Source organism: Trichoplusia ni, chromosome 1, assembly GCF_003590095.1.
Source record: "Trichoplusia ni isolate ovarian cell line Hi5 chromosome 1, tn1, whole genome shotgun sequence".
Lineage (NCBI taxonomy): Eukaryota > Metazoa > Arthropoda > Insecta > Lepidoptera > Noctuidae > Trichoplusia > Trichoplusia ni.
In genome coordinates, this window is record NC_039478.1 from 7,105,289 (window position 1) to 7,127,333 (window position 22,045).

The window sequence follows — 22,045 nt, forward strand, 5'->3', positions numbered from 1 at the left end:
GCTTCGAAGTTGATATTATGATGCTGCCTTTGTTAATTATGTTTTTCTGTTTATAGTTTGTAGGGAATATGAGTATTATTTGGTAAGCTTTTCACATGAACGTCTCTATTTGGTATATAAAACATGTAGTATTTTAATTCAATAATTTTTTATTTATTTTTAAATTTAAAAAAAGGTTGAAGCATAGCAATAATCAAATAAGCATGCAGAATTACGTCATATACTCGTTTTTAATAACGAGAGAACGTGCTTTCCGTCGAACTACTAATACTCGTTATCTATCTTGTATTTTTATTTTGTTGTAGCTACATTAATCAATTTCACTTGCATCGATCGAACCAAACTAGTTCAAGAGCTCAATATGTCAAAAATGTTTTACTTTCGCCTCTGTTTTTTATTTCAGATTGTATTTGTTTTTAGCTCCTAATTTACGGTGCAATGAACCGATCGCAAGTTTGTCACTCGTCTGATATTGACAATGTATTGGAAAGTTTATGTTCCGCACACTTACGGTTCTCGGAGATCGTGCATTCTTGTCGTCGAACTATTTGCCAAAGTCGAAAACTCTTGTATATTTCCGCATTCATCTAAGGACGGTGACGAGTCGACGTCATCTGTGAACTAACGTCAGTTTGCCATTTTTTTGTTAAGGCTTAACAAGGTTACTTACCTATCTATGAAGTATCTGTGAAATGTTTCATCACAATGTAGATATTTGGATCCTAATTTCCATGTAGAGTCGATAAGGAAAACGGGTTGTCTTTAGTGCTTTATAAATGAGTTTCCTCGAATACCCTGAGGCTTGAACGTATCTTTTTGGAAACGGATCCTTGATTTATGATATTGCATATTGATGCGAAAGGTGTTTGTTAACAGATGTAGTTCCGGCGCGGTTCAACGTCGCTGTGATGATGTTCTTCGCCTGCTGGGTCAACTACATGATGAGGGTCAACATGAGCGTCAACATCATAGCTATGGTGCCTGACGAGTCTACTTCTACATCGTAAGTTCTATTTAAGATTAACTCAAATGCAATCCAAAGGAGTCACAATTGCTGCGTCATAAATATAAACACTTAGGTTTCACTTATTTCTAAAGAAACCCTTCGCACACAAAGAAAAACTAGTCATATAAAATTAATTTTATTTTATGACTTGAATACCGTTTTTTCCGGTATTAGAAGCATTACTTTACTTACTCAGAAAGTCTCGAGATAATTATCGTTCAGATGAATTTATTTTTTAATTAGAGATTTATTTTACGTCTCTTGTAGAGTTGTAAACCTATTTCCAATAGGTAATATTAAAGGTGCGCATAAGCAATGAAGTCAGTGTCATTTGTTAGTTATGTGTAGTGTTAAACCCAATACGTTATCTGTATTTACGTGACTTCCCGCGCTATCAACGTGTTGGTATCGCCTCGACTGTGATTGTACCTCCATGCAAACTTTACTTAACATATCTGCCAGCTAAGACTTATGTAATATATGTAGATTAACTATTGACATTTACGCAAAAAATAAACATATACAACTGTGTGAGGAAAAGGCGTTGGCATGTTTTCATTCCACATTTTACACACGGAAAGTAGAGCGATGTCTTAGAAAAATCAGTCCATTTTCCAAAAAAACGAGTCACCCATGAAAATCAATTGTTCTCAAAGAATTTGCAAAATCATTTTCTGTATAGACTATTTTTTGTTTTAGAAAGTTGTTTATTTTAATTTGCAAACGCACTCTATAGTATATGACTTATAACATCTTGATAATCATAGAAAAATAACCTTATTCCGCTTTGTTTACATCTTCAAAAATGATAATGTTAAGAAACTGAATGTTTTATCTGATTACAACACTTTTTCGACCAGTTTCTTCGTTATTGACGTAGGCACGGGGAAATACATAGTTTAGTGATATTACGTGAGCTCAATAAGCCCGATCACGAACAATAAACAACATTCACGAATTTAAGAGCAATTAGTGTCTAAATGCGAAGTTTGCGAAATATTTGCAGTTATTGTAATGACAGCCACAATAACTATTCTAAGATTTTTAACTATAAAATGTTATTGTTTTGTTTTTAAACATAAGTCAAGGTAATAAAATGTCCACATGATTCTTAATGCGCAGAAAACTATTCAAATCCTGAAAGTTTTTATGTAACTTGTATTACGTCATGACATATTCATATACACTTCTATGTGTTTTGATGGAACTTCATTTTTCTCTCTACCTCCTTTAAAATCATTTGTGCATATGTCATGTTTGTCAGTTACTTTAATATCGTAATCGTTACAACATCCAAACTGTTCATGACAGACACGAGACTGATCGCTGTGATATACAAGCTTTTGTGTACGTATAGTGTTAGCTAAACCTGCATTGATGCGTGAAGGGACAATGAATAGCGACCGCATTGTCGAGAGTATCAAGTAGACAAGTACATCCGATTGCATCGTATTCAACATTACGGAGGAATAAAATCAAAACAGAACCAGATTAATGCATGTAAATTGTTCTACGAAGCAGGTTAAACATATTTGCAATCATAAGGAAATCAATTGAGGCAAGATAAATATTTACTATTGAATTTAAAGTCTAGTAAATTCGCGTGAGCACGTCAGTAGTAGCAATGTTATTAACTGTGCCCTAATTTCAAGGTGATAAGGCTGATTTCTCTTTGAACGCAGTTTCAGGTGACATGTCTTGTTGTCACAACTTACGAGCCAGCTTCACCACCCACGTTCACATTTTAAGGACACATACCTCGTATTTGTTACACTGGCTCTATAGTAACGGCATTGAAAGTAATTTCTCATAAAAAATCTAATTAATATATATGACGTGTAATCACGCATAATTGCTACCTGTAGTTGTGTTTGAAGGTCTTCCGTCTAATCTGCAGTTGTTATAACAAATTACTGGTCAACGACTCCACTTTATCGATTTGGATTTCGTTTCAAACATAAATCGAATTATTTCAAATCGATAAAAGATTGGTTAAATATCAGGAGAACAAAACAGTAAAGTAAAATTTTGTCATCCGACTTTTCACGAAGTTGGTAATTGTTACAAATAGCAACAAATATGGTTATACAGCCTCTCTAACTAAGTATTGCTGCTACAATCGTAAACATCAATAAAACTCAGCTCAAATGTATGAAATTGACATTTAGATTCGAGTAATCACGTGATTTAGACCCGTCATCTACACATTTTAACGTTTTCTATTGACGTTCACGTTTGTAGAAACATCACTTGGCTAGCAGGACTTACGTAATGAATGACAGGTTCTAGCAGACTTGGCCTATGAGTCACAAGTCAGGCCTTGGTCACATAAATAAGAGTGCATATTTGATGTTTGGTTTCCACGTGAGCGAGTGATATCCATGGCTTGGAATCGCATCAGTTCGACACGCATGCCGCGGCACGTGCCGCGAACATTCTCACGATCCGACGATACTACTGTAATCGTTACTTAAATACTTTTTGTATGAAAGCATCTGTTACTCAAATATTTACGTCAACGTTCATGGTGTTAATATTGTTTGTATGGTATTATTCAGCTAGCTGTATTTTTTATTTATTTAGGCCTTTAAACGACTTTGAATTAAAATGATAATGATATAAACAAAATTATCACATACTCACCATGTAATAATTTCGTCTACGATAAAACTCATCAAAATTTTATTAGATAATATTGTCTTCTAAAGATGAATGTAAAATATATTTTTTTGACGAGCTTAAATTAAAGAGGCTACTTTTTCCTATCTGCATAAAAATATTTTTTTGCTTAATATATTTAAACAATGAAGAGCAGCTATGCCTTATTCTTTAACAGCTACTAACTAAGTAATCATTAAGTTTGCTGGTCCAATTGACTTTATGTCTTTTTGCTCTGCAATGCTCTGATTAACACCTATTCAAAACAAAACAATAGCCTTTCAGTTCATTAATGATAAGGGACAAAGCAAATGTCTTCTTTTAGTGAATAAACAATTTATTGGCTCTATTTTGCAGTCACCTCACGTTTAGACCTTATAATGAATAGGTCAGGCTTTATTTACGTACTCAATACTTATTTCATTGTCATTCACAGGGTGAAAAGCGAGTGCGAGGCCATTGCGACGAACGACACATCGTTATATAACAGCACTGTGGTCACCAAACGAGAACTGCGGCAGGTAATCACTTTAACAATGTACTCGTATTAGTGTATATACTTAGCTTGTATTTCTATGATAGCTAAATGTATATACGAAAAGCTGGCTTATATTTCAAGACCACATTTTGTATACACTAAGTTTTGACAAGTTCTATGCGAGCCTAAATGCTTTGTGAGCTTAACTGGATTAATAAACAAAAAGGGTTCGTAACAAGAAAATATCAGAAACGGATAAAAATTGTATTTAAATAAAGTTTTCGAATAAGTCTTTTCTCTGAAAAACTTCGATCTGATTGCCTTTAGTCAGCTTTTCAAAAGTTGCAGTACAGACATGTTTGTAAGTTCACTGAAATATGTATCAATGATGTTCTTCTGCTCCATGAAACTTAGTACCATTTGTAGATCCCACTAGTAACAATAAAACACATGTGTGTCTAGCATATCCCATGGAGAGACAAAGTTATTGTTGACCTAGGGGCGTCTCTTGTGCTTAAGTCACTCGTAGACTCACTTTAGCAGTATTTAGATTTAATCAATATATCTTATACTAGGGATACAATATAGGTAGACACGTAACATTGCATGAATTGACTTGAAAACAATAGCTCGTAGCTTTACAGACAGTCAATACTTTAGTATTGGCACAGCGCAGTAAATGTTTTATTGCTTTCGTCTATAATGTAGGTAACCTATTTAAGTATTCATACCTGTATCTGCTCAGGACTAATATGTTCCTTATTAGGTACAATAGGATAATACCTAGTAAACCTACTTTGTTTTATGTAAGTCTCCAACTCCCCACCCACCATGTACTCGTAGGTTAGCAATAAAGCTGAGTTAGTTCAGTCTGACTTTTGTGGACCTGGATGGATAATGTAAAAATATTTACCAAATTGGTTTTATAAATTTGTCTAATCATATTCGGCGACTAAACTGTATGTACATAAGTTTTATTTACAGGAACCAATCTTACCTGCATAAATATAAAGATAAACAGATGCATTACAAGGCCAAATAAATATGTATTTTTAGCACATTTGCAGTTAGTCACTTACCTAAATACTTAATTTAATGAAGTTAATTTTTCCTTTTTCATTTTAAGCTAGGTGTCTATGGACAAATTGGCCACATTAAATGTGATATATTCGATTGGTTGAGTAGTAGGTTGAGGAGCTCATGGCTAAGCTATAACCGCATAAGTGATTCGATCATAGGTTAAGCTATTACTATAATCAAGAGGAAAGATTTGATTGTTTGACACGAATAGGCTTCGAAACTAATTTTCACTGTTGAGAAGCTACATTATCCCCGCTGAACAAAGGCTATAATTTAATTTGAAAAATATTAGGGTTCCGTAAGAAAATTGCAATAATGTAACCAAAACTGTAAAATTGGAAACCTATTTCTGCGTACGCTGCTAATACTATAGACAATAGAACAAAATGATGTACTATGGTTTGCATACCACGAGGATGAAGTCGCGGGCAACTGCTAGTATTAAATAAAACAAAACATCTTAGCTGAAGGACCTCAGTTTTTGTCTATATAAATTTTACTTTTAAATGTTATTAAATGGGATCTTTAGCTAAAACAATGGAATCAGCAAACGTTAATTGCTGTCTGCAACAATTTATATACTTTCAGCGTGCATAACGAGCACTTGGCATTTATTAGGACTTACTTTATTTATGTAATCGTGCTAATGGCAAGATAATATAGTTTAAAAATGCATCAATAAGTTAAATAAGAATTATTTATTAACAGATAATACGATATGATTGATTAATAAGCAGTAAATAATGACTGCACATTGAGAACTTATATTCTGTTATTTATTAGATGAATATTGAACAAGCAATACAAGCACAAAACAAATTAAGAAGCTGTCATATTAGCACATCATAAAAGTCTATAAATAAACATAATGCATGTTTGTATCTTTGTAAATAAACAACATTTTATAGCTAGAAATTACGTGCACAAAGCAGCAGCATCAATAACAATTGGTTTCTTATACAATTATACAGGAGGTGTAAATAACTTTAAGTTTTTATGATGTTGTCTTGATCGGCCATTTGTAATGACATGGTTCGAGCGGAAATGCTAAATACCGAAAATTCTCGAGGCAACTCGTACAAACTAATTAAATAATTGGATGATTCAAGTAACTGAGAACTGAAATAATTAAAGCCTTTATATTTTATTACATCGCTGCATGGTTTTATTCTTCTTGTCATCAAGATCTTAGTATTTGATAATTTGTCGTCTCTTACATCATCAAATCTCTTTAAGATGTAAATTCTGGATTTTTTTTTGCTTTTCGAAATGATTTTATTTATTAATTTCTAATTGTTTCTTTGTTCCGTAGCCAGATGGCGTGGTCACCTTCACATGGACAGCACAGCAGCAGGCTTATGTACTGTCGGGATATTTCTGGGGCTACTCCATCTCCTGCCTGGTGGGAGGCACAGCGGCTGAATTCTGGGGCCCGAGGAAGCTGGTCTTCACTACCATGTTGCTCAGCGCCGTCCTGACTATCCTGAGTCCGCAGGCGGCAAGAATGCACTACCTTGTCTTAGTCGCAGTGCGGTTCGTCACTGGATTGGCAGCGGTAAGATTATACTAATTATATCCTTTTTTATTACTATATCCAGTAGACAAAGTATGAGACGAGCACATGAGTTATTACTTACGAGGAACCTTGCGTATCCAACAGGAAGTGTCTTATAAGCCAACAAATAAGCGTTCTGATAGACGTATACGATAATAATGTATATTTGGATGTCTACTTACATGTCAAAAACTATTTCATGATGAGAATGGAAATTAAGGTATGCAATAGCTTCCAATGCATTTGATATTAGGAAAGAGGGGAAAAGTACAGTCATCGTTAATACTAAAAGTACTTTGATGGACTGTTTTAAATAAATTTGCATATTTTTTATTTTAGTTTAAGCCCAATGAACATCCAAACCACTTTTTAATGAATAAGTTTTTTCTTCTCTGTTTGATAAAAGGAGAAAAGAAAGCAAAGGAAATTTAAACAATAATAACATCTTTGCCCGCATTTAAAAGTAACAAAAACATGCACTAATTACAAAAGTAAAAGTCAATTATAAGCAACTGTAATAACGTTTAAGTACTGACACAAGTGCTTAGTTATGTCTGAGGACAGTCATCCTATTCGTAATTCAAACTCCATTTTTAGCGTTCATAATAAAAACCGCAAGTAATTTGTTACAAGACCAAGGTACAAATAAACAATCTTAATAGGCACATTTTAACATTATTTCCCTTTGTCACCGAGAACCGATGCATTTTTATTTATTCGAGTAGATAGGACACATTCACATTCTGAAACATGTTTTTATGTTAAATAGGTATATTTGCCAACCTAGGAATGACAGCGAATTCCTTGAATTACTAAATTAATTCCTTTGTTATCTAGAAATGTGTTGCAGGTAGCGAACAGTGAGTTGTTAAATACATTGTAACCGCATTTCGTGCTTGTTAAATAACAACAAAGGAAAATATTACGAAACACGTCATAATTGTTTTCCTATTTTCTGTGGCTATGTAGAGATTGTAGAGTCGTCATTTTCATGTAGAGCGTTGACTGCTTGCGTGACATCGAAATAGGTTACTGCAGTTTCAAACGGCTTTATCTGATTTAACATTTTTTGAATTAGTGACTTTATTACTGTACAATTATATTTGGTTCTAGTCTTTGTAAACTCAGAGGCATACGGGTTTAAACTCTTAATAGGCTGTACATCTACCTTACGATAATATTTATAAGTTATAGTTACATCGAGAAAAAAAACTGAAAGAAGAATCGGTTATATAAAAGGTCCAATTGAAATGTAAGTAATTAATACAATTAGCAAATGTCCTTCACTTATAATGCAGTCAATAAATAAGTTAATTCGTAAAAGCTTTATTTGTACTAAGAGTTTCGTAACGTGTTTAATGTACGTGTCACTGTACTACCTAATTATATGCACGTAAATGTAAACAGCAAATTATCGATATCGAATGTCACTACAAAACAGCTAATACTATATCTTCGGTTATAGAAATGATGAAACACATAAAAATCCCTCAGTAAATCTTATATCTTTTAAGAGCCACTTATTACTAGTCCTGTAATTTATAAAAAAATATTTCTAATTTTGGAAGTTTTTTCCCCATCCTTTCCTCATTGCAAAAGCAACATTGATTTGTATCTACCTCTACAGATACATAATTATTCAAGGATTATAATTGACGGAGGTTTTTCGCATATCTAAGTTATTAACAATAATTCATATCAACGTTAAACTGTTTATGACGCTCTCGCATATTTTTTGCAATCACACAATTATCAGGTAAAGAATAACTTCATATTTATTTATGAAGAAGTTAACAGGACATTGTTTATGCTTTTATGGATGTCGCGATGTGTCGTGAACTAATTAACTAAGTACAGATGGCGACAAAAGTCATTAGTAAGTTAATGCAATCCGATTAAAAAAGGCTAGTGTTTTCATATTATTTATTTATTTAATTTTCATTTAAGTAAGTTAAATTACACATGGTTTGAGGTTTTTTCTATTAAGTAATAGCAAAGCAGCAGCTCATTGAATTTGACCGTTTATATTTTTTTTTAATCTGTCTGTTATAACGCTTTGTGTTGTTGACAGTACTAGGTAAATAGTGTTAGAACATAATTCTTCATTTCCGAGGAATTATGGAGGCTGCATAAAGACATATATTATTATCATGTTATATGAATTTATTAACATCACTTCAGCCACTGATGTACTTACGCATTAATTTAAATTTGAAGCAGTTCTCATGAGCAATTTTTTGTTTGGATTCCGATCTAGAATGGCCTCGCGTAAATTGACACTTCACACCTGAGAAAATAACTTACATATAATCATTTCGCAATTATATCACTTGGTTTAGGATATATCACGAGAACTATGTTTAATTTGTGAGGTATTTCCGCAGATTTTTATAAGAAGGGTATTTCCCTTTTTTATTATAACCTCTTTACGCAAGGTTTATTTGAATGATGAGCTTAAGAAATGTGAAGTTTAGAGGCAAGTTAAAACAGCGACCGACGAGTTAAGGTTGTTAACGGGATCGCAGTCTACGATAGGTTCTGTGAACATGTACTTAACATACAAAGTGAAGGATGTTGGTCAAGTAGCCCTCGGTAAACTTCGGTTATCCTAACGCATACGCTGTAGACGCTCATGGAGAAACTCTTAAGAAAAGTGTTTACAAGAAGGAAGTGAATTGACGTTGAATGTTTATTGACGAAAAATTTACTGAGCTGTAGACATAAGATGATTTGTAAAGAATTTGAAACTGTGAAAAGTTAAATATCTTCCAGTATGTTCATATAAACTTCATACAGTTTAATTTTGTTTTTTTTTTTATAACATTACGTTGCAACTTGGCCAGCTATAATTTCTAGCGCCACAAGTATAAAACAGGTTTTTAAAAGTACTTGAAAGATGAGACATTTATCACAGAAAATGTTGTTTGTTTTGTTTGCGCTTCTTCTGAGACAGATCATTCGAACAGATCTTATTGGATTTTGATTGACAATATCATCTTGTTATCCTTCCAATACTTGAGCCCTAAAATTATCTATTTATTTGAATGATACATTACCTGCAAAGGAGTGCGTCATGCTTATTGCAGGTTTTTGAAAAATGATATATCATAATGATTTGTCAGATCACTATCCGAAATTTCAATCGTTTCGATGAATTTTAAAATTTGATATGTCAGCCAAATCTCTGTTCGTATCTACTATTGTTTACATTCTCTTAGTACTTCTTCAAGGCTGAAATGATGGTTTTACAATTGGACTGGTTAGATACAAAATATGGAGTATACATAATTGTCAAACACTTTGCAGGCACCAAGACAGTCTTGCTTTAAATTCGGCGTGATTCGACATTGCCCTGGTCTTGGTACACGCAACCAGTATAAAAAATACATCGTTCTGATGAACACAATTAAATCTAGTATCGTCCGTCATCAAATGAATTATGAACGCTGTATAAAGAGGAAATATAGGCTGAATAATACCTTAAGGTACTGAAACTGTAGTCTTAACCGTGTGTTTATGCTTTACGATCGACAGCAAACTCACTTGCGCATCTCACGACTAAGCTCCGTCTGTACCGTTGGGAAACGAAAGGAACACTACAGCCCCCTTAGCTATGTGACATTTTATCCATCGTATGGTCTAGGATAGGTTATGTCAATGTTTTCAAGGTTGAAATGATGATTCACGTTGTCGTTGGAGTTACCCTGACCTTGGCTCTGGTTTTATTAGGAAGAATTTACCAGACCCCAGCCAGAGCAAAGTTAAAAACTCTACTTTACTTTACTAAAGTGGGCACAACCTGTAGTGTTCAAGCCTCCTAATTTAGTCAAGTAGCAGTCGGTAAACTTCGGTCAACATCGGTAGAGGAGACTCTAAATAAATAGTGTTAATTAAATGCAAATTATCGTAGCTGGAAAAATCACACCCAAGAAATTGACAATTTTATCTGTTTTGTAAAAGTTATTTTTTGTTTTATTTTCCTGTTGATCTCAGTGCATTTTTGCTATTTTGCGAAGTAAATTGGCAGACAGCAATAATTCCACATACTTTATACTTGGAAAATTACTTGGCAGATTAGATATTTATTAAAGAAAGCTGTCAGTCATTGTACACAACAACTGACGTTCTTCTTGGAACAGCTTACCACCTGCAGCAAAAGCAGATTATAGAGACAGATAGAGCTTTTCAGGGATAACGGACAATGTTAACATATTCATTGATAAGAAGATTATTACGGTAGGTAATGTTTTGAATTTGATTGACGTATCATCCTAATCCCGCTTTGCAAAAAAGCGCCTCACCTGTAGGAAAATGTCACACCTCTAGTTTAGAAAAATGATTTATCAATCAGATAAATTTTAGTATCCAATATTTCAAACCACTCAAACTAGTTTGATTATCGAAATTTTGATAAGAAAGATTAAGATGATCCCATCTACAAGTGTTTACATATAACTACTTCGAGCCTGATATAATCAGTTTAACTATTCGCGGGATCAGATATTGTCGAAGTACTTCAAACGCCATTTAATGCGGTTTCTGCGACCAGACTTAGCGCGTGGACTTAGGGACACATCACTCAGCGCTAGGGCGTTCGGCTTGACTTTTACAGGCTGAAGGATGTAGGTGCTTGAAGGATTGCAACGCATTGCCACTCGAGACTGACTGACACTACCAGTTCCCTCCCTGAGGGGCCGAGTCCGTATCCATGAAAATTCCCCCGGCTTACCAAAAAAGGCTGAAGGATGCAGGATAAACGATTCTTGGCTTTTCAAATGGATTGTCCCAAGTGGCTTGCAACAAAGCTGGCCAAGGCTTTAGAGTTCACACAAGATCACAAGCAATCCGTTTTAAAAAGGCTTATCATCCTGACGAATCACCAATGTCAGGAAATCAAGAATGTCGTGTAAAGATGACTTTGTTATTTCCCTGATTTACATGTAGATAGTAAGTGTAGTAAGATTTGAGATATCTTTGTTTTGATATCACCATTAGATAATACATTATCGTCTGTCTGTATTACTGTCTGTTAGATAAATAAAAACACGCTAACGCATTTCTACTAGAAGATCGTAAGAGATTTTCTGCTTCCTTAAACATTTTGTAATACAATGTTCTTAATGCTTCGCAAATGAGACAGCGAACAGTCAGTCAGAATAACAAATTATACACTTAAACCCCTGCAAAAAAGAATTTGGCTAGGACTTTAAGGGGCTTTACGGGGGGGGGGGGGACTTTACGGGGTACTTTAAGTTAGCGTATTTTATACAAACCTCTCGCCAAACCCAGTTTTTTGGTACTTTGGCCTATGTCAGTTGCTAACCTCTTTTTAAGCTAGCTGTTTAGCTATTTTTAGTTTGCAATGAAAGGAAAAGGAATATAGTTTTTAATAATCCTTCTTTTCAAATTTCTGGTTCATTTAGTTACGGGTTCCAAGACAGTCAAATAAATAAAACACCTAGGACACCCTGAGATTAAGTGTTTCGATGGATTCATTGTAAGGCCTAGATTTCGGCAGTTGCATGGATGGGCATTTATTTTATGGAATTAAACCATTCATCTTTTAGTTTCTCTTTGGTGTTTAGTGGTTTTACTATTACAAACCTAATGAGTAGGTACCATGCAGTTCGACGAATGACCTGAATTCTTACATTCTATTCAAATATTCGCTATTTGAACTATTGTGCACGGAGATCGATATAATGAAGGAGTTGCTGACAACTATGTAGGCTGCGTAGTAGTCTATTAGTTTCAGAGTCAAACGTGACTTAAATTCAATTTTAAAATGTGAGCTCTCGATTGCAGTTCTGTTGCTACGTTACATCTTAAAAAGACCGAAATAACCTAAGATTTAACTGTCACTTCAGTTGCATTTGCGATCTCGTTTCGTGCGGGCGTGTATAAATACGCTGCTAAGTAGTATCGCGGTCAGTGCCGTAAATAAGTTTATTTTATTTTATTTATATTACCAATTATGGAGACAGAAGAAGAAGAAGGTGGGGGTGATGTGGAAATATTATGTAAAGAAGGAGATGTTGATAAATCTTTGGAACCAGCAATAATACACCGAATAAATCAATTAAACGAAATAAATGAGAAGAAAGCAGCTGAGAAGAGAAAAGAGAGAGAGAGTGAATTGAGTAGTGACGATGACTTTATTACTGTTAATAGAAGGAGACCTAAACGATTAAATAGAAGCCTATCAGCGGAAGCACAAAATAATAAGAGGGTAGATGAAGAAAAAGATAACGGAGTAAATAATACCATACGACATGAAATATGTGTAACTTCGCTAGAAAGCCTGCCTAAACAAATGGCATTAGCTAAATTGTTAAGATCGGAAAATATAAAAAATGTAATACGAATTAAATACAAAAGCTTTAATAAAGTTCTCATTCAATTTAAAGAAAAAAATGATGCTATTAAATTATTAGAATGCCAAAAATTTAAAGATATGGGATGTAGATGTCAGCTAATAGATGAGTTGTTGCTATCCTATGGTGTTGTCAAGGGGGTGGATTTAGACTTAACTGAAACTGAGCTATTGGAAATATTTGAATGTAGTACTAAGGTGATATCTGTGAAGAGACTAAGACGGGTAGACTCTGAAGGTAAATGGATTAACAGCGAATCAGTGAGGATCTGTTTTAATAACAAAAGCCTACCGGATTACGTATATGCATATGATTGCCGATTTAAGGTAGAACCATACGTTTTTCCTGTGACGCAATGTTCCGGTTGTTGGCAATTTGGACATATAATGAAGTACTGCCCAACAAAGAAAAAAATATGTCCAAAATGTGGAGGTAAACATGATAATTGTGACACTACTAAAATAACATGCCTTAATTGCAAGGGGGATCACTTCGTATTAGATAAAGAATGTCCTATGTTCTTAAAAGAAAAGAATATAAGAAAAATTATGAGTACCAAACAAGTCACATATAGAAAAGCCCTTCAGCTATTTATACAACAACAATATGATAACGATTTGAACTCGAAAACTTCAATTGAAACGACCTTAAGAAGCGAGTCGGAAACATTCAGCAGTGTGCTCGCAAAATCATTAAATAAACCTAGCGCAAACCCCAATTTTCCGGTCGCACGAGAAGAAAACGCAGAGTGTACTAGACAAACAGAAGACAGTCTACAGCATGAAGAGCCGGCTCAGGAAATGTTGTTTAATAATAATAACAATAAAAAAGAAAGAAAATGTACAAAAAAGAGGCAGAATAAGAATAAAACACCGATGGAAGGAGATCCAGATGGGTTTGATTCCGAAAAGGAAGAATCAAATAATCAGAGAGATGAACAGTTACTTTACAAATTTGAATTTAAGAAACTTCTAATTAAAATAAATAGAATATTTACATCAGAAGAAACATTTGAAGATAAAATATTAGTGTTGTTTCAAATTATATGGGAAGAATTAAAGAAAGTCGTAGTAAGTTGTCTTATGAAAGGAAATTTTATAGGCAAAATTATTAATTTTTTAAATGGATAATTCAAGTAAAAATTGTAATATCAATATAATTCAATGGAATTCACAAAGTCTTTTGCCAAAACTAAGTTCATTCACAGACATATTACATAAACAAAATATTCACATAGCAATCATAAGCGAAACATGGTTAGACAGAGAATCTGACCTGCATGTAAGTGGATACAACATATATCGAAAAGACAGGTTCGATTCATATGGAGGGGTTGCAATATTTGTACATAAATCCATACAATCACATTATAATTCATTTCAGCTATTAAATACAGGTATAGAGATAGTTAGTGTTAGCTTAATTAATTGTAAAAAGTTAGAAAACGTGGTCTCACTCTATTGTCCATCTTCGGTATCTACTCAGCCGTCAGACTGGGACCAGGTGTTTTCTCTATTTTCTAAAAATACTTTAATTGCTGGCGATTTTAATGGTCACCATGTTAACTGGTCAACGAGAACTGACACGAGAGGGACTCATATAATGGATTCATCCCTAGAAAGTTCTTTTGTTTATCTAAATGATTGTAGTCACACAAGAATTAAATTAGTTAGCGGGAATATACAGAAAACCTCACCAGATATAGCCTTTGCTTCCTCCGATATTGCTATAGAATTTAACTGGAAAGTGATTAATGAAAACCTGGGTAGTGACCACCTTATGATTAAAATGACACTCAATTTTACTGATGATTTCATTATTTCTACAAAAAGAAATTACAAAAAAGCCAATTGGATGAAATATCGGGACCTTTTATTAAAAATGTCACTTCCGGAAAGCAGTAGTGTACAGGATATGTACAATAGATTCGTAGATAATGTAAATAAAGCCGCTGATAAGTATATTCCCTCTATTGTAAACTCTTCTAAACCCGCACAAGAATTTAAACCAAAAAGTTATTGGACACCGGAATTATCCCATATAATCGCGCAACGTAGATTAGCTTTATCAAAATTTCGACGCAACCCCACTCCTTATAATTTAACTAAATTAGAAAGCAAAATTGCTGAATCTCATAAAATGATAAAGAAAGCGAAATCATTAGAGTGGCAAAGATTTTGTGATTCCTTTAATGAGACAATGTCAGCATCTGACATGTGGCGGCGTATGCGATGGATGAAGGGATATAAACAATCAGTTACTCATCCTCCGATTGAAAAACAAAAAGAACTACTACGCTCCTTAACACCTGATTATGTTCCAAATAAAATACCAGTGTTTAAGTCCCAAAATAATGTGTTAGAATGTGATTTTAATATGGAGGAGTTGGAAAATTCTTTAAAGAAAAAAGATACCGCACCTGGTGAGGACGGGATCTCTTACTCAATGATCTATCATCTACCCAACATTGCTAAGAACTATTTACTCGGCTTATACAATAGCATTTTTAGATCCGGTATTATACCTACTCAATGGCGTAACATTCAAATAATTCCGATTCCCAAAGCTAACAATACTACGGAAAATCCTAAGTTGAGGCCCGTATCCTTGATATCGTGCTTGTGTAAAATCTTCCACTTAATGTTGGCTAAACGTTTAGAATGGTTTGTCGAAAAAAACAAAATATTATCACCATACACCGTAGGCTTCAGAAAGTCGTTGTCCTGTCTTGATTCCCTGGTGCGTTTAATTAACTATATACAAATTGGCTTTTCTAAAAACATTCCAACACTAGCGTGTTTCTTGGACATTCAGAATGCATACAATAATGTCTCAATTGATGCAGCAGTGAATATTATGGATGAGCTTCAAATAGGATCAAAGTTTTGCTCTTACATTTATGCTTTTTTGAATGAAAGATATCTAAAAATCAAATCAAACAATAGTGATGTTATATCGGTTCGATGTACTAACAAGGGACTGGCCCAAGGAGATCCGTTATCTCCGTTACTTTTTAATTTAATTACATATAAAATTTTCCAACTTCCTCTTAATATAATAATATCACAATACGCAGACGACTTTGTTATCTATATTAAAGATAAAGATATTAAGAAATGTGAACATTATGTACAAAATTCATTAGATTATATTGTTGAATATTTGGCTGGTCTTGGTCTAGAACTATCTTCAACCAAGTCTACATATTGTGTGTTTAGTAGGGGCAGACGTAGAATATTGCCATCTCTTAAAATTAATGACGAGACACTTGGTTTCTCCGAATGTACAAAATATTTAGGTATGTGGTTAGATCGTAGTTTACGTTGGGGAAAACACATAAATGAAATTTCAAATAAGTGCTTAAGGTATTTGAATATATTAAAAATTTTAACAGGGAGTTCATGGGGTGTTCATACAAAACATATACGTAGACTTTACATCTCTTTGATTCGGAGTCGATTGGATTACGGTTCTTTTATTTACGATAGCAGTGCAAAATGTCATATTTCAAAATTGGATAAATTACAAAACCAAGCTTTACGTATCATAGGTGGTTATTTAAAGAGTACCCCTATTCACGTCATGGAATCTGATTTATGTATTCCTCCACTATTATTAAGAAGAGAATTCTTAGCTTATAAATATTGTGTCAAGTTAATGTCATGGTCAAACGGTATTACAGTAGGTCTTTTGTCGGAATTGGATACGCTCTGCCTAACCTCCTATTGGCAAAACAAAAAAAAACCTTTATTAATAAAAACATATAATGATACTAGAAATTTAGAAATTATATCGTCAAGTATTCTTAAAATGTTTAGTTTAGATATTTGGACAACACGTATAAATACAAAAATTATTAAAATTGATCTTGAATGTTTGCGCAGTGCTAAATCAAACTATAACCCAAACATACTGTTGAATGATGTCCTCATGGAATTAAATAATAAATATAGTCAATACCACAAAATATTTACAGATGGATCGAAAAGCAGTCAGGGCTTAGGAGCGGGTTTTTATCATCAGAACTTAGATATAAAGTCAGGTTTTAGAGTGAATTCTAATATATCAATCATGTCACTGGAGCTTATTGCAATTTATCAAGCAGTGGACTATATATTGAATCAACATGTCAATAGGGTAGTAATATTCTCAGACAGTAAGAGTGCACTACAAGATATAGCTCGTTGTGCCTCTGGCCATAGCAGAGGTGCAACGATAGCGTATGATATTTTGAGCAAGTTAACTACTCTTATAAATAATAACACTGACATTAAACTGCAATGGGTTCCAGCACACATTGGCCTACATGGCAATGAGAAGGCCGATCTATTATCGAAATTAGCCGCAGTTGATGGTACCCCCATTAACTATATACCCGATCATTGGGAACATCTAACACAAATTAAAACAATGTGTTTTGATTCTTGGACACAACATTTCAACAATATTTCAGATAACAAAGGTATTTGGTATCGAAGTATTCAGAGTCGGCCATCTCGATTGCCGTGGTTTGATAGTATTAGTTTTAATAAAAAATATGTACAATTAATGTTAAGACTCCGCTCGGGACACTACCCATCGGCAAAGTTTGCATTCCTTATGAAGAAGAGTGACTCTCCAAACTGCATAGTGTGCAATAAAGTCGAGGATGTACAGCATTTGCTCATGGATTGTGTCCGCAATAAGGGTAAACGTGAATCACTCATGTTGGAGCTAAATCTGAATGGGATGGATGTGGGATTAATACAAACAATTTTATCTGCACCATGTTCGGAAGTGACTAGAAGGTTTTGTGAGATAATGACCTTTCACTAACTTACAAGATCACTTACAAGTGAATGATTCACCTTTCCGACTTTCATTCTATGATAAGTTATATTAATAGATAATATTAAGAAAAATTAGATATTAAGAAAAATTAAATGTGTTAGTACAGAAGTTACTTTGTAAAAGGGTATGATGGGGTTGTCATATCTCGGATAAAAACCCCAAAATAAAAATAAGATTAAAAAAAAAAAAAAAAACTGTCACTTAAACTGATTGACATGATTATACCCATTAAGCTCAAGGCTTAAGATACTCTCCCTAAGCAAGAGATAAGAACATCTTTAAGTTAAGCTTCGTTTGTAAGAGCTATCTAGTTAATACTCCTTAAGTCATCTTCAAATCTTCCATTTGTCATGTTTTTGTTTCAGGGATTCCTGTTCCCCGCGCTCCACGCGTTGGTCGCGCACTGGGCTCCCCCCGCGGAGAAGGGCAAGTTCGTGAGCGCGCTGCTAGGCGGCGCCATCGGCACCGTGGTCACGTGGTCACTCACTGGACCTCTTATTGAAAACTTCGGATGGGATTACGCGTTTTATGTTCCCGGTAAGTATCAGCTTTACGACCGCCATGCACGAAGTACTGTTAATCCTTTTAAGGTTGATAGAACGTTTTAATGATTCCACTTAAATTGTGTTTTGGTGTTCTCGATGAAATCGAATTAAGGTAGGGATAATATGAAATACCACGAAGCCATAATTGTTAAAACAATTTGGATTGAATGATGATGGCTTCGTATTTTTATTGTAACGACACGATTGTACCTATGACTTCGTCATTTAGACATGTCCTGATTTTAAGTACCGTTACAAGTATAAGGATAAATATCAAATATTTGTAATTCGCGAATGTCTGACCTAGTATCTATTGAACGATTATTTGAATAAGGATATAGGTACTATATCGTCAATGCATTTGAATTTGATACTGAGTTCTAACAAAGACATTGTATATGATCTCGGTATATATGATCCCGGTACTATGTCATGTTTTATAGACATAGTACCGGACTAGTTAATATAATAATATAATATTATATATCCTGGGACAACTCACACACGGTTATCTGATCCCAAGCTAAGCAGAGCTAGTGTTATGGTAACCAGACAACTGATAAACTTACATATATATATATCTAAATACATACATATTATAGATAAATCACACCCAGACACCAGAACAAATGATCAGGCTCATCACACAACTGTCCTGGGCAGGGATCGAACCACGACCTCCGGGATAGCAGTCAGGGTCACTAACCACTAGACCAACAGGCCCGTCGAGTTACATTAGGCACCTATCGCATTCAGTATACAAACTGGTTAATCGACTCGTGAATCGCACATATGGGCTTAAAACAATGCGAAAAAATCTCTCGCGGGGTTACTGAACTCTGAACAATGTCAAGTGTCAAGCTCCTACAGTCAGCTGTTACGTTGAAAGTTCATGAGAATACTTAAATGTTCGCAATGTTTCTAGATAAATCACAGCTCAGATAACTTGTGTTACAAAATTGGCTTTCTTATTACCTGGCTCTATTTAAATTCCTCGCCGGTTGGTGCTGATTTCTACATAGTTAATTGAGGCGTGACAGGCCTGTAGATGTCTTTGAAATAGTTATTGCACGTGAAACAAACTTATTATAACCATCTAGAATTACCTTATTTTACGAAATCATTCTCATTTGCGAATTGAAATTGGATTTTATTCATCTTGTTTGAATGCTTGCAAGAGGTATAAAAACTTCGCCAGTCACTGTGTAACGGGACTCACTGCCTACTCTGTCCGGGATGCGACTTTTATTCTTATTTTGGAGGCCTTATTCACCATTAATAAAACAATATTTTCTTCTTCTGCTCACAACTTTTGGGTGACCAAAAGAAATGGAATATGACCGTTCGGAAAACCTTTTTTTGGCCTATCATTACCCAAAGCGTGATACCTCCATATTTTTATGATCCCTTTAGATACCTTATTATTGTATTAATTGCCTAAACTATTTCAGGAGCAATCGCGTTAGTTTGGTGCTTCCTCTGGTGGTACTTGGTGTATGACTCCCCGGTCCTGCATCCGCGTATCTCCGAAACTGAGAAGACTTACATCCTCGAAGCTATTGGTGACAAAGTTCAACAGAGCTCTAAAGACAATAAGGTGCGTTCGTAAAACCCAGAAGTAATGTCGCGTTAATGAAGCGCAATGTAAAAGTAATTGTGTAGCTGACGAGGTCATTCAGTATGTGCAGTTGAAGAATCTGCTTAAAGGCTAGGTTTTATTTAATCTGTTACTTACATACCTACAAACATTACCATTGCAACTACTTATTTAGTACTTTTGATCATGAAAAGGTTCTTAAATGTTGCATACGTCTTGTATAATATTTAGACATAATTGTTAATTCAAAGCAATCATTTCCATCAATCAAATTTTAGGTACAATAATTTAGCTTTGACCTCAATTTTAGGTTTTATTGCTCTTAAGATTTGCATCAAACAAAGTCGTGAAGACTTTTCGGTGTAGGTCAACCTAAGTGAGGTCATAATACTGGTTTTAAAGAATTTTGGTAAAGTTCTGCAATTTTTTTCGATGCTAATATTATAAATCCTAACCAAGGGCAATAAGCATGTGTGTAGGAGGAACTGAGTAAATTTTAGGGACTCTATAAATCCTACTTCTGCAATGTTATATAGTGATCAGGTTAAAATTTACGGATTTCAGTTGTTTTTTTAATATTTTGGAAAATACAAGGTTTGTTGTCTTTTTCAGGTGGTTCCCCCGTTCAGAAAGATCTTCACATCGTTCCCATTCCTGGCCATGGTTGTTCTCCACTACGGCAGCAATTGGGGCCTGTACTTCGTGATGACGGCCGCTCCCAAATTCGTGTCAAGCGCTCTCGGGTTTAACCTGACGTCGACCGGCACTCTGTCCTCATTGCCGTATCTCGCTAGAATGATATTCTCTCTAATATTCGGAGCCATCGGTGACAGGTACGGAACCGGATTATATTCAAATGAGCCTCCCATTGTTAAAGCTCATTTATTCACACGTGCTATGCGTAAACGGTTGCGATAGAACAGTTGCGTCGTTTAAACAACCGGATTGATGTTATACCATTCGTTGCAATGTTTTGAATTGTTAAACTGGCTGTTTAAAGGTTAAAATGTATAGTTTATAGCTACAAGACTGAAGAACGCCGTGTGAACGAGCTTTTATGATTGTATGGAACATAGTAACTTGTCGTATCATTGTAAGACAGTCACGGGTCATGACTTAGCACTCGTGTGTAGATCATGAAAAGATAACAATAGGAGTATTGCAGTGCTGTTTAAAAAAAATACCTCCGTTTGACGTCTTTGTTAAACATTAAATAGTGGCTTAAAGTTTCCGCTGATCTACCTGCGTATTAATTACCGTAATTCCTCGGTATGTAAATAACGACTGAGTAGAAAAAAGATATCATCAAAAAGTTTCTTCACATTCCTTTTTTTATTGTTCGTAAAAAATACTTACCACGAAACTCATTTAATCCGCAAAAGTAGTCAAAGCAGTGTGAAATGCGATAGAAGTCTTGTAAAAATCCTTTTTACATCATCAAAAATAGCCAACCGTAATAATAATAATCAAATGTTAATATTTATGTACGTTTATCTTTCAGGATCGTGAAACAGAACGTGGTTTCAACAACGTTTATGAGGAAGTTCTTCTGCTTGTTCTCCCACGTGGTTCCTGGTTTGCTCCTCATCGGGCTCGGCTACACTGGCTGCGCACCCATCCTCTCCGTGGCCTTGATCACCTTCTCCATGGGATCTAACGGAGCGGCGACACTGACGAATCTGGTCAACCACCAGGATTTGGCGCCGAACTTTGCCGGAACGCTGTACGGCATCGCTAATGGAATTGGAAACACTGCTGGATTTGTAACACCTTTGGTTACTGCTCACTTCACTAAGAATGGCGTAAGTAGTTATTTATGCGGTTTTTTATGGTTTTCCTTTCCCTATCAGAGTGATTCCTATAGCAGTAGGGTTAAGCCCATATTATATACATACCAACGTCTCATAATTTGTAAGCACTGA

General features: G+C 34.7%; 1 protein-coding gene across 1 annotated transcript in view; it reads left to right on the plus strand.

The window, feature by feature from the left end:
• LOC113492480 (uncharacterized transporter slc-17.2-like) overlaps positions 1 to 22,045 on the plus strand; it is a 31,174-nt gene that overhangs the window by 6,853 nt on the left and 2,276 nt on the right. The window contains exons 2-8 of the mRNA XM_026869949.1: positions 877 to 1,003; positions 4,101 to 4,185; positions 6,535 to 6,777; positions 18,347 to 18,518; positions 19,978 to 20,123; positions 20,736 to 20,956; positions 21,625 to 21,925. Coding sequence (XP_026725750.1) covers positions 877 to 1,003; positions 4,101 to 4,185; positions 6,535 to 6,777; positions 18,347 to 18,518; positions 19,978 to 20,123; positions 20,736 to 20,956; positions 21,625 to 21,925 — 1,295 coding nt within the window. The remainder of the gene's footprint in view (positions 1 to 876; positions 1,004 to 4,100; positions 4,186 to 6,534; positions 6,778 to 18,346; positions 18,519 to 19,977; positions 20,124 to 20,735; positions 20,957 to 21,624; positions 21,926 to 22,045) is intronic.